Source organism: Gopherus evgoodei, chromosome 12 (genome assembly GCF_007399415.2).
Source record: "Gopherus evgoodei ecotype Sinaloan lineage chromosome 12, rGopEvg1_v1.p, whole genome shotgun sequence".
Classification (NCBI taxonomy): domain Eukaryota; kingdom Metazoa; phylum Chordata; order Testudines; family Testudinidae; genus Gopherus; species Gopherus evgoodei.
In genome coordinates this window covers 33,752,478-33,770,940 of record NC_044333.1, presented here as the reverse complement: position 1 = coordinate 33,770,940, position 18,463 = coordinate 33,752,478, and the positions used below count along the sequence as shown (strand labels likewise).

The window sequence follows — 18,463 nt, the reverse complement described above, 5'->3', positions numbered from 1 at the left end:
TGGAATTCTGAAGGATATTGGTTCTAATAGTTAGCACATCCTTTAAACAAAAAAGGATTAATTTTGTGTTACAAAAACTACAAGTTTTGGTTTTGCTGTGCTTAGCAACCACAGGAAGCTATGCAAAGGTGAAGAACAAAAGCATTCCTGTCACAAACCACTCCACAAGCTTGTTACTCACGCTCAATACATCGACATCCCATTCGAAGGCATCTGATATAAGCTTCTGTGGAAGATTCACTTCGAAGCTGGTCTCCTGTGAGGTATCTGAATAGTAAAGAGGGACCATCAGAAGGAAGGCAACAATTTTTAAAAGGGCCCCATATATTCTGTTACAGAATTTCTGAATGTTGAATCTTTTTCTACTGTGAAGGTTTTGAATATTGAATTTTTGACTCTCTATGAAGTGAGTGGACTTCTCTGAATCAGATGCTAAAGCACCTTGGCATGGGTCAGATAGCAAGAATTTCCAAGAGTTCATTCATTGCCCTTTGCCAACTTTTTGTAGAGTAGAACATCTCTACAATATATCCAAACTCCACCAAGTCGAGGCGAGGTCAAACAGTGTACCTGTCTAGTGAAAGGGAAAGGTCTCCATATACTCCATAAGCCATTTTTTCCTTATTATACATGTTATTTAAATTCCTTGGGATATTTTCTTCACTTTTTCTTTTTTTAAAGCAATGTTAGATGATAAACTTCCCCATTCCTGTGAATTAACTTTCCATTTATGTTATGTTGCTGTTGCACCCAGTGCTGTTTAAGTATGAAAAATCACCATGACATAGATTTGTATCTGGCTTAACAGTTTGCATGCCACAGTTCACAGAGGACAAGTACTGAGAGCCTTACTACAGTTCAGAGAATTTCTACGGTTTTGACCAAACTTTCTCTGCATTGTGCTGACTGGATGTTTGCGAAGGAGTGGTAGGAAGAGAGGGGGAGGGTTGGAGTAGTTTCTTCACCTCAGTTTCACTCCACACCTGCTCCCCTTATCCTCTTCTCCCCTGACCTGTACCTCCTCACCCCAGTTTTCTTCTCTTTCCATCTAGCTGATCCCCAAGTAAATGCACTCAAAAAAATTAATTGTGGTACTAACATGACATTTGCTGCCATCAGACTGCTCACTCTGCTTGTGTTATACCCCTTCCCTTAGCCTGTGTGTGTCTTGTCTATTCAAATTGTAAACTGACTGGGACAAAGACCATCTAATACTCTCTACAGCATCTAACACCATGGGGCACCATTGTAACAAACATGATTCATAATAGTAAAATGTTTAACAGGAAACCCGCCCCCAAAATGGTAATTGCCAACAATGTATTAAACACAGAACACATTTTGGTTGTACAATAAATCCAGAACAATAAGGAAGATCAAAGTAAAGGTTGCTACTTTTAATTCCGCTTTCACATGCCTTTGTATAGCAGCACCGATGGTCCCTCTCTGCTAGAATCCTTGTCTCCCATACAAAGGCCATGTAGGGCTAGTTCCTAGCCAGTAGAAATGTGTTGTTTCAAGATCCACTAGCCACATGCTTCCTCTTCCCTGAACCACCCCCTTCTGCAGTGTGAACTGTCACAGAGCTTTGGTCTATCCCAGAGTCCCCACTCACACCAGTAGCCTGCTCTTCCCCCATCTTGCTCAGAACAACCATCGCAATTCTGCTACATTTCAGGTCATATAAAGGAGGACGACAGTTTCCCCAAAATGATCCAACCATGTTAAAAAGTTATATTACATATTATCTTGATTTTAGAAGCGGCCTGGGAACAAGGACCCCAGATGCTGTCACATGCTTCTTTTGTAAGTGTAGATAATATATAAGCTCAAAATACTATCATAATCCTTCTCTAGATGTTTACAATCTGGGGCCACGTCCAGACTACCCGCCATATCGGCGGGTTAAAATCGATTGCTCGGGGATCGATATATCGCGTCTAATCTAGACGCGATATATCGATCCCCGAGCGCGCTTATATCGATTCCGGAACTCCATCAACCCCAACGGAATTCCGGAATCGACAGGGAGAGCCGCGAACATCGATCCCGCGCGGTGTGGACGGGTGAGTAATCCGATCTTAGATATTCGACTTCAGCTACGTTATTCACATAGCTGAAGTTGCGTATCTAAGATCGATTTCCCCCCCGTAGTGTGGACCAGCCCCGAGATGCATGCCCAACAGATTAAAATGCTGTAATACAGGTAATGCTCAGAGTATCGGTATCTCTCGGTAAATACAACCCACCACAGTGAAAGGAAGTGGTAAATAACGTGTCCCATGGAGACACTCTGACAGAGGACTTTGACCCAAATTCTGCAGCCCAGTCTCAGGCAAAAGTCCCACTACATCTGGCCAGCAGGATTTGACCCTTTAGGCATTGTAATGCCCAGGCACAATGATGCTAACTGAACAGAGCTGTAGGTGTCAGGAGGAGCGGAAATTCCTTCATTAGCATGAATTTTTGCACCCACAGTCATTCAGTCCCCATCTTCTGGCATCAAGGAGTTACAGGAAACTCAGTGTGGCAGTCTGAGCTCAGCTTCTGGACTACATTCTTTTAACAAAGTTTCGTGTGCTCTTCTGTTGGGGGCGGGAAGGAAAAGTAGGGAAGGGGTTGTGTTTTCTGACACTATAACTCAGTGAAAAAGTGAGTGAGTCTTATCAGATGCAATTTCTCAGTAAGGCTTCACAAATCCAGTCTGAGCACCCCTGGTGAAAAAACTTAAACTAACATTTGCTTCTCTTAACATACACCAGGTCGCTCTGATCAGAGACAGTCAAGATTTTGGAAACTTACGTGTTGTGAGAGGAAGAAATCCAGTAGTGGGACAAAGGGTTATTCATATCCTGAGCATCTACTGCATCATATTTATCATCCCAAATACTGTTTTCTTTTGAGAAAAGATAAGTGAGAAACTAAAACAAAAAAAGAGAATGGATTTAAATGCATGCAATCAGAAAAGAAAAAAGAATTTAAACACTAACAACAGAGCTTAGAGGAACTGCCCTCTTGATAACAGAGGAGGATTTGCCCAGCAAATTAAATTTCAAGGAACTAGAAGAGAAACTTAAACATATATAGAACTATAAGAAAATATTTTATCTCACCTCATCCACAAAGAGGAAGGGCTCAGTAGTTTCTCTCATAGTGTCATCTATAAACTTTGTCATTCGTTCTCGGACTTTACTGAGATCCTGTGCCCAAGACTCCTTTAAATTAAGAAAAGTTTATCATTTAAGTTGTTTTATTTTATTACCAAAAAAGATAATAAGACTTAGTGAATGAAATTATATATTATGTAACATGAAAGAGACAGACAGACACCCATAGTAGTGATTTACTAAACTGCATTCTTCACTGCCTACAGTTAACAGAACTGCATCTTTTGATGAACCCATCCAGAAAGAAAGACACTCAGTGGTTCAGGCTACTGCTGCATTTAAAATCAGTGTCTAAGATCACATAACGATACTTGTAAGTGGGTGAAACCAGAATATCTGGAAGTTTTACAAATCTCTCTAGATGTTTGAGTTCACTGAATTTTTCTACTGTAATTTAGGTTCATGTTTTTTTACCCAAAGAATATTCAGGAATGGCTTTTTGTTAAATGTTTGTCCAGGGCCTAGTACTATAGTCTGGTCAGTGACTAGGGCTCATAGGCGTTACAGAAATAAAATAATAAATGATAGTTTAAAAATAAAAAATAATGTCTTTCCTAGCTAACAAAAGCCTATGTTATGTTTTAAGGATCTAAGATGCCCTCTGTCTAAATGCTAGGCTGTCACAGGTGGGGACTCTATATATGGGTGAAATCTTGGCCCTACTAAAGACAGAGAAAATCTTCATTTTGGTCTCTTCTAACTTTTGAGTGCTTGACTTTACAACCTTTATGCTCTTTCAACATTGTTTTGTAGGGGAAAAGATATTAGGTATTCCCATACAGGGAATGCATGGGAACAATGAACTTCAGTGTTTGATTTGAGTGTTCAAACAAATTTGCAAGCCTGGAGTTCAGTAGTGGCTGTGGAACGTCATAAAGCTTAAACATACAGAAGATCTCCAGACTTTCCAAAGATGTAGAATATGCACACTGTAATACAGCAGGCCAGCTTCAAAAATGAACTGCTTTGTTCCTTTAGTGAATCTTTGGCCTGACAATTTTTTTAAATCAATTTATTCATTACTTTATCAGTCAAACTAAACCATGCTGTCTGTGAATCAGGATCAGAACTGTTACAGATGAAGACAAGCCCCTTCCCAGATCACTGAACCCAACTGCTTGCAAGTACAGGGCAACTTCTTCAAAGAGAGCACCCATCAGGAGTGAAATTCCGGGCCTTTTCAAGTCAATGGCAAAACTCTCTTTGATTCCAATGGGGCTGGCACATCACCCCAAATGTTTACATTGTGCCAGCCACAATGAGGCCAGAGCCAAGATTTCAGTCCACATGTTTACGTGGTGCCACCCACAATGGGGCCAGGGTATCACCCTTGACATTTACATGTCAGTCAAGAACCACCTCCGTTTATTTAGAAGCTTAGCAGAGGCCAGAAAAATCCATTTGCACACCTTTTTGTTCTTTGTGCAGTTGAAAAACAGTAGCTCAATGAAAGATCACACTTTAATAATTAAGACCAATGCTCAGATTTAGCCCACAAGGTTCAATGCCAATTATCATCAGTCATTCTGTATGTCAGACTGTGACTCTTTGAAAAATACATAACGCTGTGAACCTTGGTGAGGAAGAATTCTGAGTTTCATAACCTTCTCACCTGCTGCTCATGTAGCAAAAATCTCTGGAAGTCATGCAAATGAACTGCTGAAGCATCTGGACGGTCAGTATTTCTAGACCAAAGGAAAGGGAAAATTTTTAGAAGAAATGTTTCATTAAAAAAAAAAAGGGGGTAGATCAAATATCATATAAGTCAGGGCCTTAGCAGGACCATGGTAGAGAACCAAATAAATTATATCATGAATTTACTTCATCCGAAGGGGGTCCTTCCATTATCTTTAACGGGCTTTGGATCAGGCCCCAAAAGCAGCTGTCTAGCATCTGGATCACAAGACTTTGAATCAGAGCTTCTGGGTTTCCTTCCCAGCTTTCATAATGATTCATTCTGTCACCCTGGGCAAGTTACTTAACTTCTCTCTGTTTACCTTTTTGTAAAGTTGAAACACCACTCACCTCACTAGGATGTTGTGCATCTTAATTATGGGACTATAACAATATTATTGTTGTAAATTATTTGCATAGCCATAATCCCATAAGCCATTTCTTCTGGATATTTATTGGATGAGCTGACATGGAGAACCAAAACCTGATGCCAGCAGTCCCAATGAGTTCAATAAATTCTACTCAGTAGACTAAAGAATTGGGCCCTATATTAAAGGTAACCATTTCTAAAGGAACTTCTCAAATGCTTTAAACAAAATTGTAGATGTAATGTTCAAAGTTATGATAAACTAGTTTCAGAAAAGTATAATAGCAGCAATGCTTGTCATTTTTATGCTGCAGCATCTCATTTCTTCAACATGCTGTACAAAGAGTTAATTTTCAACTCCCCTAAATAAATAACATACCCATTTTACAGAGAGGGAAACTGAGATTCAATGACATTCCATGATTTAGGATTAGAATTCTGCCCTGCTTCTGTCAAGTCCATGCACCACATGCTTCTTCAGTTAAAAATTAAACTTCTCCATCAGAAGACACAGAGACAACTTCTGTCCTAGGCTAAGCATGAGAAGCTCTGACTGAAATCCATCTGTGGGCAAGGTATTGGCACTTATCAACAGCTTCCTTATGCCACTCTTCCTCTGTCCTTACTCAGGAAATCTTCCACTGAAGTCAGAATTTTAGGACACGTGTCTTAAAATGTGAGATGTTAAAATTCATATTAAATGGTATATGAAAAATGTTCACTCATCATAATGAGTACCATAGCAACAAGATATGCCACCTCTGGTCACTAATGAAAATACCATTATAGAGAACAGTGACATCACTTACAAACATGAATGGACTTTGAGATTCCATGAAATCTTTGGGTATGCAAAGTCCTGAAGCGTTATAATCAACACACACATGCACAAAATTATAGTAACAGGAAATCTCACCCAAGAATGAACACAGAAGAATCCTTTTTGAATTCATCAAGAATCTTAAGAGGAGGAGAGAAAAAGAGAGACACACAATAATCAGAAATATCTGTAACTATTATCAGGGACAGAAATGTCTACTTGCATTTTATACAAGTTATGTTAGCACGATAAATTTTGAGTTAAAATGAAAGGTAAGAAACAACAGACTGTCATCTGTCGTGATTACGCTTCAGGCCTTCTCCATGTAAAAGCATACAATTCATAGCCAAACTTGGTTTTGCTAATGCACATAATAAACACAAGCAGTCAAGTTTCCTCCTAGATAGCCCAGAAAAACTGGAAACATGTATCTTGTATCATATTTAGTCAGCTGGCTACAAAAACTAAACTAAATGGCCTCCAGGTTGAACCAGCAGAGTACAGAGCTTGGGAAACTTAGTTGTAAACAGTAATTACGCAATCTGAGGAGTCTCCTTGAAATGATGCACCAAGAGTGTGGACAATCAGATAACCTCACTATACTGTGCTACGCTCTCCTCTTTAAGTAACTTTTTTCTGCTTAAGGTGTTTAAGTGAAGTGTCATGAAAAAAGGCACATCAACAAGGTTAGCTAAACAAAGAAGTCTTACTTCAAGCATATGGTTCTTTTTAATAGCATTTTACAGATCTACATTATAATGATTATGCTTAATCTGCAAAGCTGAAAAAGAGAACTACTAATAAACTATGCCCATGTACAACTGAGGATAGAAGGCTTTAGTTTTAACAATATCCTACATATTCGCAGGCACAATTAACAGGGTGCAGAAACTAGCATTCAGATATTTATGCCAACATTTTCAAACTTGGGTGCTTAAAGTGAGGCACCTAAATAAGAACCCTGATTTTCCGAGATGCTAAACACTTACAGCTCCCATTGACTTCATGAATCTGGATGGAACGAACATTTGGAAGTAGTGATCAAATAGCTAACCAAATAAATCGCTAGCATAATTCCATGGCATTTACACATCTCAGTGACTCTCACAAGCATGCCATGCAGTACACCAAACATCTCCAGACATAAGTGAGAATGGCAGTGGTCATTATTTGGTGATCATGACATGTCACCAGCATAATTTAAAGAGTATCCTTTGGCATATGGGATAAATTAAATTGGGAAGTCATGCAAAAACAAAACCCTTATTTCACTTAACATTTATTAATTGCACCTGACTAAGGCCATCCTACAAACTGGGCAGAAAGACTCACTGACATACAAAATCCCATTACATGTGTGCACACTTTCACCTTTTAAACACCCAAGAAGCAACACAAGCTTCTTATCTATTTATTTTATGAATCCAGTTATTGGCATTGGTTGTCACAGACACATCAAATACAATACTGTAAGTGAGGGCTTTTCTATGGTGGGGGATGTGAGGAGAAATCAGTATTCACCTTTTATTCAAATCAAGCAGGATAAGAGTATGTAGATTGACTATCAATCTATAAATGAGCTTACCGATTTCTGCTGTTCAAACATAATTTTCTTGTAGAACACGTGAAATTGTTCAAAGCTAAGTTCTTCTTTGGGAGCTCCTATTTCCTGTGAGGAGGAAGTATTAAACAGTGTACTTGGAATAGCCTAGGTTACACCTGTACAGCAAGAAATGTGACATACCCTTTCCAGGTGCCATAGTCTTCCAAGGCATATATGGCTGCCATACTTTTACTTTAATTGTTTTGACGTGATGGCTAATTGATTTCTTAACAATGACATTGATATGCTAATTGAACAAACAGAATCTTGATTTGTAACACACTGTTCCTGCCCCTCATCTCTGTCCACTACCCCAGCTCAGAGTACCAGCAGGCAGTTAGCCAGTTGCTCACTTAAGAAGACAGCTGGCAGATTCTGAAGAATGACTCACTCAGTGCTCATTAATCAGAGTACCAATAACTATAATTCAAGGCTTGGAGAATAGAGAGGTATAAAGCAGGAAAAATAAGGGGATCTTTAAGGTTCCTGCAGGGATGTAAAGGGGCCTCAAAAGTTATTAACAGTAGTTTACATTGAATAGAAACCAAAAGTATTGCTTCACTCATAATGCAAATTCTAGCCTTAAAACAGGCACTGACCATATCTTCCTACACATTTGCACAGTGCCAAAAAGAGGGCCATGAGCCTGATTTTGACTTCGGATAATACTGCAATATTAATACCAGTAATAAAGATAATTAAAAAAAACTCTTCTGCATTACATTCAAACCTAAACTCTGAAATTAACCAATATTAAACAGATTAAATCACACGATAAGAAGCAAAAGCCACAGGCAAGATGCTGCATAAAAGAGTCAAATATTTTCATCAAATATTGGACATCAGGTGCTTTGGATAATTACCGCAAATTTATCCTTCAAGAATTTCACACTGCCTACTTTGAAGTTTACTAAGGGGAGTATGGTCTTCAGTTCTCTAAGGCTGATACTGAAAAACAAGAGGGCAAAAACAGCATTCTGTTAGTATCTAGGTAACCTACAACTATCCAATGGCATATATTTTCATCAACACAAAAATTAAATTATTGATATATTTTTAAAACGTTCTCTGTCCATAGATCAATCCAAGAGCAACAGAAGTCTACTGACTTCTTCGAAAGTTGGACTAAACCAGGGGTAGGCAAACTATAGCCCGCAGGCCGAATCTGGCCCCCTAGCCATTTTAATCCAGCCCTCGAACTCCTACTGGGGTGGAGGGTCTAGATTAGGTGTTGCCCCGCTCCAGCCAGGGTCGGGGGCCACTCCACATGGCTCCTGGAAGCAGAGGCATGTGCCAAAAAAATAAAAACTGCACCAAAAAAATTTTTTTGCAAAATTCTGCATATTTTATTTGTCAATAAATAAATATGGAGGCTCCAGCATGGCAGTGGGGGCCACCACGTCCCAGGGTAGGAGATCACCCTGCAGCCCCACCCCAGGACATGGACTTGGCAGTGAGTCCGCATCCGACGCTGACACAGCACAAGGGCCAGGTCTGCCCCAGAAACACCCCAGGGCCCTGCCCCCTCCGTGCCAGGTGCACCAAGATAGCAAGAGAACAATCCATGTGTGGGGCAGACAGACTCAGCCTGGCAGGATCGAAGTGTGGAGAGGCTTAGTGTGAGGATCCAGCTGTGGGGTGAGAGGGTTCTGTGTGGGGCAATCTGGGTGCAAGTGGCTCAGTGGGGGGCTTGGGTGTGGGGGGGCCCTCTGGATGCACAGGGGCTCAGTGGGGGAGTGCAGGGGGGTCATGGGACCAGGGCCACCCAGAGGATTCAGGGGGCCTGGGGCAAAGCAGGGAAGCAGTGGCGGTACGGGTCTTCGGCGACATTTCGGCGGTGGGGGGCCCTTCAGTCGTTCCGCGTCTTCAGCAGCACCGACGAGCCCTCCGCCACCGAAATGCCGCAGAAGACCTGGAGCAACTGAAGGGCCCCCCGCTGCCAAAATGCCAGCTAAAGACCCAGACCACTGTCAGGCCAGGGCTTGTGGGGCCCCTGCGGGGCCCGGGGCAAATTGTCCCACTTGCCCCCCCCCGGGCGGCCCTGCATGGGACTCTGCAGGGGTGTCCAAGTGATGGTGGTTGGGACTCAGGGGGGCTCTGGGTGTCAGGGGCTCCGGGTGCTGGAAATGGGGTGGGGGTCCAGCTGCAGGGGGCTTGTTGGGGTGGTCCAGGTGTGGGAGGTGGGGGTCCTCAGGGTGGGGGTCCTGATGCAGGGGGTTCAGGAGTGGGGTCCCGATGCACAGTGGCTGACTGAACTGTAGAGCAGCTCCTTCTGTACAGTGACCTCTTCCCCTGTGGCTGAATGGAGCTTCAGACCTCCCACCTCCCTCATCAACTTCAGCTTTGGTTTCAGTGTATCTTAGATATTTTAATGGCCACGATTACCACAGTATCAGAGTGCCTCATGATCTTTAATTTACATATTCCCAGAACAGTGCTATCATCCCCATTTTATAGATGGGGAAACTGAGGCACACAGCAACTAAGTAGTCACATAGGGTGTCTCTGGCAGAGCAGGGATGGGAACCAAGGCCTCAAGTTCTAGGCCTTTGTTGTGACCCTTTAGATGCCTCTCAATAGCTCTTTCTGGACAGCAAAGGCCTAAACTCAGGACTGACTTCATTACTGCATATAGCAGCAAAGCTTCACTGCTGGGGCTAGCCGGGAAGTGTCAACTTTATAATTAACTGGCAAAAATTAAAAAAAAAAAAAAAGTTAATTGCAGCATTCATCTGTTTCCTGGAGTTTTCCAAAGGTGGGAATCCTCTCTGGGTAAAGTGAAAACACCACCACCACCTCACAATTCAGCACACATCCAAGGCAGATCAGTTACGTTACCTTCCAGTAATAAAACAACTATGGAAACTAACATAACCTTAACTAGATATAGTATCTGCTGAAGCTTCTTTGCCCTATGGCTTTCCTTTGTTTCATGGTTCTCCCCTGTTGTGGTGCTTTCTTAACAAAATGCATCAGCAGCAGAGCAGGTGCCAAGTGCAGTGACGTGATCTGGCATCCAGTAAAGAATGGTGCAGCTGGCACACTTTGTCCTCCCACTCCAGACTAAGCGAGTCAGTCTCTGATATCTAAAATCTCTCTGAGCCCTGTGACAGACCCAGACCAGTGGGGTACAGGAGTCTGGTAGAGTACAAATATACAGGTCACTGGATGAGCAGTTTTCTGTTCCCTGAGTAACCAGAGCAGGGGCTGCACTAGAGTAATCAGGAATCTGCTAGAACCAGTTAAGGCAGCCAGGCTGATTAGAACACCTGCAGCCAATCAAGGCAGGCTAATCAGGGCACCTGGGTTTAAAAAGGAGCTCACTCCAGTCAGGTGAGGAGGAACCAGAGGAGAGGAAGTGTGTGTGAGGAGCTGGGAGCAAGAGGCACAAGGAGCTGAGAGTGAGAGGCTGTGCTGCTGGAGGACTAAGGAGTACAAATGTTATCAGACACTAGGAGGAAGGTCCTGTGGTGAGGATAAAGCAGGAATTTGGAGGAGGCCATGGGGAAGTAGTCCAGGGAGTTGTAGCTCTCAAGCAGCTGTTACAAGAGACACTATAGACAGCTGCAATCTACAGGGCCCTGGGCTGGAACCCGGAGTAGAGGGTGGGCCCAGGTTCCCCCCAAACCTCCGAACTCCTGATCAGACACAGGAGGAGTTGATCCAGACTGTGGGGAAGATCACTGAGGTGAGCAAATCTGCCAATAAGCGCAGGACCCACCGAAGTAGAGGAGGAAGTTTGTCACAGCCCCTATGCTTGAGAACCCAGTTCCGTTCGTACCCTCCCATCTCTGTTTGTATTGCAATAATCTGCCCAGTACTACAGATTGCTTGCAGAATGGTGTTATTTCCTGCAACAACATGTTTTCATCCGGACAATGAGAAAACGTTTTATTTTACTCTTAGGAAAAGGCTAAATGAGAGGAAATGAATGTTATTTTCTGCACTGAACAAAAAGTACAAACATTAATACTGCTGGGAAAACGGGGTAGCTAAGCTTCATTGAAGTGCCACCCACCGAGCGGTTAATTTCCTTCTCAAAGCATCGTACAACTTACATCAATTCTAACGAGAAATTTGCAGCTGAATTTGCAAGAGAGCATCCTCTGCACTGCAACAGGCTATCCAGCACCTCGGCTAGCAGAGCAAGGATTCTCTCTCGCTATCACTCACCATAAAGGGAAATTTTGAAGTCTAAAATCTATGCCATTTTTTGCATGGGCCTGCAGTGAGCAGCTTCCATTTCCCACAGGAACCCAAATATGACACCTCCATAATTACAATATGCTGCAGCTTCCTCAGCCAAGAAGCACGAATCCTGAGGTAATTCTTAAGCCCTAGGTCTCCTCCCCTGACACATAACAAAGTAACAATCGTGAACCATCCGGCCAATTTCACCAAGTTATATTTACCAAAGCAAGTTCTTATCAGTGAGAACTCCGCAAACTCTCTGGAACACTGCCAAAGTCCTCAGTCTAATTCTGAAAGACCACTGCTGGCTTCCTCCCACCTCTATGTTTAAGGACTGTCTTGTGTTCCCTTGCCTAACCTACCCCATTTCCCAGGATCTCCAGAATGACCCCCCTCCATGTCCCTCAGACTGTTCCCCCATGGATCTCCTTGTCCCTACCTCATCTTCCAAGGATTCCCCTGTTCTTTCACCCAGTCATGCTCCCCCTCCTCAAGGCTCTGATTCAGTGTGGGGAGGAAGGACTGTTGTGACTGCTGCTGTTAGGCCAACTCCATCTGTGCCCCTCCTCACCCTCTTCACTCTCTCAGGCAGTGCTGGGGGCATAGCCAAGGCAGGAAAGCAGAGTCCCAGCCTCTGAGTTCCCACTTGATTAGCCTCTACAGAGGAAGCAGCTAGGTTCTGCTGGAAGTCAGGAGCTGAAAGCGGGAGAGGGAAAGCATCCCCTCTCCCTGCCTAAAACTATACTCATCCTAGTTCCAGCCATGAAGAAAGGGCTAAAAGCAAAATGATACATTTCCCTCTCTGTTACACTAGGTATATGCATCAGTGAATTTCACATGCTTGATGTCTCCATAACAAAACAGAACACAAATTACTAACGAAAGAGCAGGTGCAGTGTCCTGGATTCTCACGTTACCTAAGTCACATCTTTCTTATGCAAAGTGATGTTTGTTACTTCAAAATTCTACTCCTATACTTCATGTAGAAAAACTGACCATGAAAACTAAGCAAAACCTGAAAAGGATGAGATTCATACCTGTTCCTTCTAGTCTGGTCAACAGAGTAGATCTGCTTTCTCAGCCAGCTAAAATAAATAAATAAAAACAGAAAAGTTATTTTAAGAATTAAGAACTAACAGAGCCTGTTAAATAGCACAATTTCAGTGATGAAAGTAAGCAGAGATATTTAAACTGGAAATCTAGCACATTCTGAAAAATGAGTCACGAGCATTTTCAGGTGCTGCCTCTGCTGTATCTGCCCTGGTTAATGTTTGTGGCTTTAAAATAATATTTTCCCATTTCTAAACAAAATGTTTTTGTCTTCACCTTGTTGCTGTGTGACAAGCCCACATAAACAAGGGAAATGACTAACCAAACATATGGGGAACAATGAAAATAACTGGGCACAAAAGGGCCAGATCTTCAGCTGATGTAAACTGGCATAGCTCCATTAAGTCAATGGAGCTACACTGATTGACACTAGTTGAGGATGTGGTCTCAAATATCATCAAATGCATGAAGTAAAAATGAAAGCGAATCTGCTTAATCTCTTCTAGCTGTAGTAATCTTTTACCTATCTTAGGTTAAAAAACATAAATCAGACAGAAGTGTCAATTTTAGGGCCAGCATCCCTTTACTGATATTGGCAATACTGGCAGAGAAGATCTGTTTATATTGACATGTTTCACCCCAAAGGATAATCATAGCATTTCACTAAAAACCTCATATAATCTGTCTATACGGGAATCACTCGGTTGTTGCTGAAATGCAGACATCTCTAGAGTCATGCACAGCAACAGTATAACAGCACAGAGCAACACCATACACAAGTTAAAGACAGGAAGTGAGGAATACTTTTTCTCAGTTGAAATTGGATTTAGATGGGCAGGGCATCAACACCTGAGCTACAATTTGGACAAACCACCAAAGAAGACAGACAGGGTGGTAGGCCATGACTTTCCCCCTCTGTTAACAAAAGGTGAATGAGGTGAGAAAAGATTAGGTCTGGGAGGGACCTCAGGGGCTGTTGACAAGAGGGGGATTCTCTGCCCAGGGCTGGGTGATAGGAAGTGGGGGGGAAGAGGTTCTAGTTGTGAGATCCTGAGAAACTCTGGTTTACTTGAAACAGATGCCAACACACACATAGACCAGACATTCCCATGAACTTCTTAAAGACTTTCTTTGGCATCCAAACCTGGAACCAGGTATGTTTATATAACAAATCTACCAACCAACCATAGAGCCAAATCCATCACAGTGTAAGCAGCCATAACTTCATAAAAGACTATCAAGTGGCATATGCTTCTAGAAGATCTGAATTTGGACCACACTTTCTAGGTATAGCATGTGTCTGTAGAATATTGCTCTTAATGTAACTGACAGTCCACATTGGTTTCATCCTTGAAAATGTCTTCAGTTTTTCACTGTCAAATTGCAAAGAAGTGTCAAGCTGTTGAAGAGTCTCTCATAAACAAAGGCAGGAAATTCCACTTACCTCTCTGTGATTGCAGGTGTGGAAGCATTCATAACTTCTTGATGCAAGATATTCAAGCCACACAGCCATTTATCAGCATCATCTTTGGAATCAGCTGCAAAGATTAATACACTGTGAGAAATATTAATACATAACAAAGACATAATCTGTGATGTTTAGATAAGCCCTAGTGTATGAGATGGGTTGGCTACCCATTCTCTATGATAATCTCACTACAGAGCTTTACGCTGCCAATCCAACACATTCCAATGAAAGAATCTATGTTAGTTCTTAAGGATTAAAAAAAAACAACCGCTAGACCTATCAAAAACATCTCCTTTTAAAACTTTGTTCATCAGAATATAAGAAGTTTCAAAGCTGCAGCACGATTACTGCCAACCTACAACTAGGCACTCACTGTGATACAGCAGAATTTTTGCTTTTTCCATCTTCAGTTCTCAAGGTGACCAAAGTCCATGGGCTGAATGTAGCCCACAGCCACCCTCTCCTTTAAAATGAAAATGTGGCCTGTGGATACTACAGATTCCAGCATGCAACGCTCTAACCCTAACCCTTAACATTTCTGAGTGGCCTGCAAAACAATCCTTCATCCGGGCTGCCATAATCACACCACTATGCACAGTCTATGCCAGACTATGGTTTGGGGGGAAGTTAACTTCTTGTATAAGAGGTGTATTTGGGAGAAGAGTCTTTAAATTCCCTCAGACTCCTGCTGCAGAATTAGAGCTCAGATGTTTGTTCCTTTCATCCTTAACTTTACATTTTCAAGTCTATTTTCAGAAGGAAAATGGCTAGAAATTTTATTTTGTTCCAAAATGAGTTTGCATCTACACTTCTAGTACCCACAAACCAGAAGGGCCTGCTGGTGATGATCCAACCTGATCTGAATAACTACTAGTCAGATCAAGTTCATGCATGGCATTCTGGGAACTACAGTCCCTGTGGGACACAATTTTGTATTATTAAAGGTGCAGGCGGGCTGCAATTTTCCTTTCATGTTGCAGATTAGGCGCAGCCTTTGCAGCCCTCAGTTGGGCAGAATTTGGACAGCCCCGTGTTGCCGCATTCCAGTTCAAAAATTCATCAAAGCATCCCTCTACCAAAACAGTCCTCCCGAAGAATTATTTCCAGCCAATATCTCCAACTTAAGCAATTTCTGCAATATCCTTTAAAACAAAAACAAACAGTCTCTCAAAAAATACAGATTACTTTTAAAAGTATACTTTCAAACAATGCTGTATTCTCCAAAACTGAAGCCAGAGCCCAGCTTCAGAGCCCTGTGGAAATCTTTTTCAATTAGTTACATTTTGGGGAAGGACAGACACCAGTCTAACTGTCTCAAAGGAATTCTGCCCATAAAGAAAGCTGCCATTCCCCCTTAAGTAACAGTTACTTTGTATTGTTCTCAGAAACCAAGACAAAGTGCTTTAACAAAGGAAAGGATTTTCCTGATATTGAAAATATCAGTCATGTTGTTCTGAGAACCAGTGTTATGGCAACATACCTTCTGGTACTAATTGTTCTCAAAGTACTTGCAGAGACTAGATTCTGAGAAAAAAAACAAGGAGAAAATACAGCCCAACAGTGCTGAGTGCACAATTATATTTAAAGTGACACTGCACATTCTGAAATTTCAGGGATATTACGGGCTTAATCTAAATTCAAATCTGGTACATGGAGCCAAATTTTCACAAACAGCCATTAACTGTCAACACACAAAATTGTGCATGCTCCTTCACACGTAAACCCACTTTTGAGTACACCAATCCTCTGTGCAATACATTATTTCACAAGCATAAATATGGGGTTTGCTTACACACATGGGAAAGTACCTCAACTAGGGAGTGCATCACTTCCACATTTTAAAAACATCTCTATGGCTATTAGAATTATAATGCTTACAACACACTGATCACTTCTCTACTCTAATAGGAACTTCTTAAAAATTACTTCAGTTTTTATTACAACTTTGCAAGTGAATTTAATGTTCATGAAACTGACAATGTTGATCAAGCATAGGACCAAGGGAATTCCCATACGCAGTGAAACCAGCAGTCCATGTATTCCTGTACCAAGGAAGATTCAAGACCCCTTCAGTAGATAGTTATCCTCTTCTTCCTAATCTCCATTGATTTGATATTATTTTATGCCCTGAAGTATAAGGGTTTATATCACATCCTAGTTTTGGCTTTTTTTTTTAAAAAAACACCCTTTTTAATGTAATTTGATGATTTCATTTTCCATAAATATCCAATCCATTTTTGAAACTTTCTAAGCTTTTGTCTTCAGTGATATCTTGTGGCAAAGAGATTCATAGAATAATATTGTGTTGCACATAAAAAGTATTTCCTTGCATTAGTTTTCAATTCCCTGCCTTTCAATTTGATTAACATCCCTTTTCCTCATATAGACATGCACAGTCCATACAGTGCACTTGAGCATGCAATTCACCTCCTATTCCAGTGCTTGGCCTCTCACAGGGTCTGATCAACACTACAGAGTTAGATCAATGCAAGCCAGCTTATGTTGACCTAACTATGGAGATGCCTACACTTAAATTTCGCTCCCGATGATGTAAGCCCTAATAACTCCACCTCCATGTGGAGTGTAGAGTCACAGTTGTATAGCTAGGTCAACGCAATGTCAGCGTAGACAATACGTTGCTTACATCAACTGTTACTGGCTTTCAGAAGCCATCTCACAATGCCCCACACTGATGGTACAATTGATACAAGCGCTCCTGGTAAAGAAGCACACTGTTGACACAAGGAGCAAAAAGTGTAGACATGCACAAGCAATGTAATTACTGCCACAACTGTATGTCAACATAAGTTAGGTTGACTTAATTTTGCAGTACAGACATGGCCTAAGTAAACAGACTCTGCCAGTTGTGTGGTTGGTTTTTCTGATATGGTCACAAAAAACTAGGCTATGGATCCTAAATTCACCTTTACTTGTGACCCCAGGCAGGTTTCAGGCCCTGGGGTGAGATCCTGGCCACAGTGAAGCCAACGGCAAAATCTCCATTGACTTCAATAGGGCCAGGATTTCATCCAGGTCTCCAGTGCTAAAAAAAATCTCACCTGAGATATTTAATCAGAGAGGATCTACACTGCTAAACATGAGCGAATGAATAAAAGATATGTACTTCATAAAAAAGACTCTCTATAATGTTCCTTCTAAAGAGACATCGGACAGCTGCAGGGTATAAAAAAAATGGATCAGCAGAAACATACATATAGGGATTTACTATATATCTCCTGCTTATACCTCACACTTGTGCCTTACAGTGAGTGACAGGCATTTCATCTTCCTAAAACATACAGTGCTAGTGTCAAGGAGAGCACAAGACTGCTTGCAACAATTCAGACACCTAAAATGACTCATTAAACAACACAAGAAAAAAATCTCATCTAATTTATTATTTTACACAAAAATTACAAATGCCACAATTCAAGGACATTAAAAGCAGTAAGGGGAAAAGGGTACTCTCTCACACCCTCTTCAATTTTAAATGTTTGGTATGTATTAGGAAGGTCAGAAAGAAAAACAGCATAAGCTTTGCATTACTGCTCTGTCAATGCTATAAATCCCTACTCTGGAGGGTTTACTGTTTAAGGTTTAAAGAAGAAAGACACACACACACACACACACAAAAAGTACCTGCTAAGCTTAAGGTGTTGAGAACAAACTGGGTACCATAAAAAATAGTGAAGCAATGCTCTTTATACTGTGTTGCCTTCCCACGCTCAAAATCCTTTGCATTTTTCCCAGGGCGAATTTCCTTTATTTCCATCAGATCCACTGAAAGAAAATAGCATGTGTCAGTACAAACTGTGCTTAATAATTCCAGCAGAGATCAATGCAAAAAGACAAACAAGTCAAAACATTTATTATTATTATTGTATTAATTTATATGATTCTGACATCTGGGACTTGCAACTGTGGTGACTGCCTAAATGTGTTTGTGCCCTCAAGGCTGGGCTAGGGGAGTGTGGGAGAGGAAGAAAAGGGTAGTTTTTTTGCAGAAATTTGTTAGTCTCTACGGTGCCACAAGTCCTCCTCATTCTTCTTATTCCTGGGACCATGACACTCTCTCCACTGACCAAGTTATGTATAAAATCAGTAAACTCGACAGGAAGAGCTG

The 18,463-nt window shown here is 41.6% G+C and overlaps 1 protein-coding gene across 1 annotated transcript in view; it reads right to left on the bottom strand.

Annotated features, from left to right (window-relative positions):
* The window catches only part of PLCG2 (phospholipase C gamma 2), a 93,181-nt gene that overhangs the window by 40,602 nt on the left and 34,116 nt on the right, over positions 1–18,463 (bottom strand). Inside the window, exons 3-12 of the mRNA XM_030581310.1 lie at positions 17,980–18,120; positions 14,317–14,410; positions 12,860–12,907; positions 8,495–8,579; positions 7,614–7,697; positions 6,125–6,168; positions 4,780–4,852; positions 3,114–3,215; positions 2,803–2,921; positions 182–267 (exon numbers count right to left, since the gene is read on the bottom strand). Of these exons, the coding sequence (XP_030437170.1) occupies positions 182–267; positions 2,803–2,921; positions 3,114–3,215; positions 4,780–4,852; positions 6,125–6,168; positions 7,614–7,697; positions 8,495–8,579; positions 12,860–12,907; positions 14,317–14,410; positions 17,980–18,120 (876 nt within the window). The remainder of the gene's footprint in view (positions 1–181; positions 268–2,802; positions 2,922–3,113; positions 3,216–4,779; positions 4,853–6,124; positions 6,169–7,613; positions 7,698–8,494; positions 8,580–12,859; positions 12,908–14,316; positions 14,411–17,979; positions 18,121–18,463) is intronic.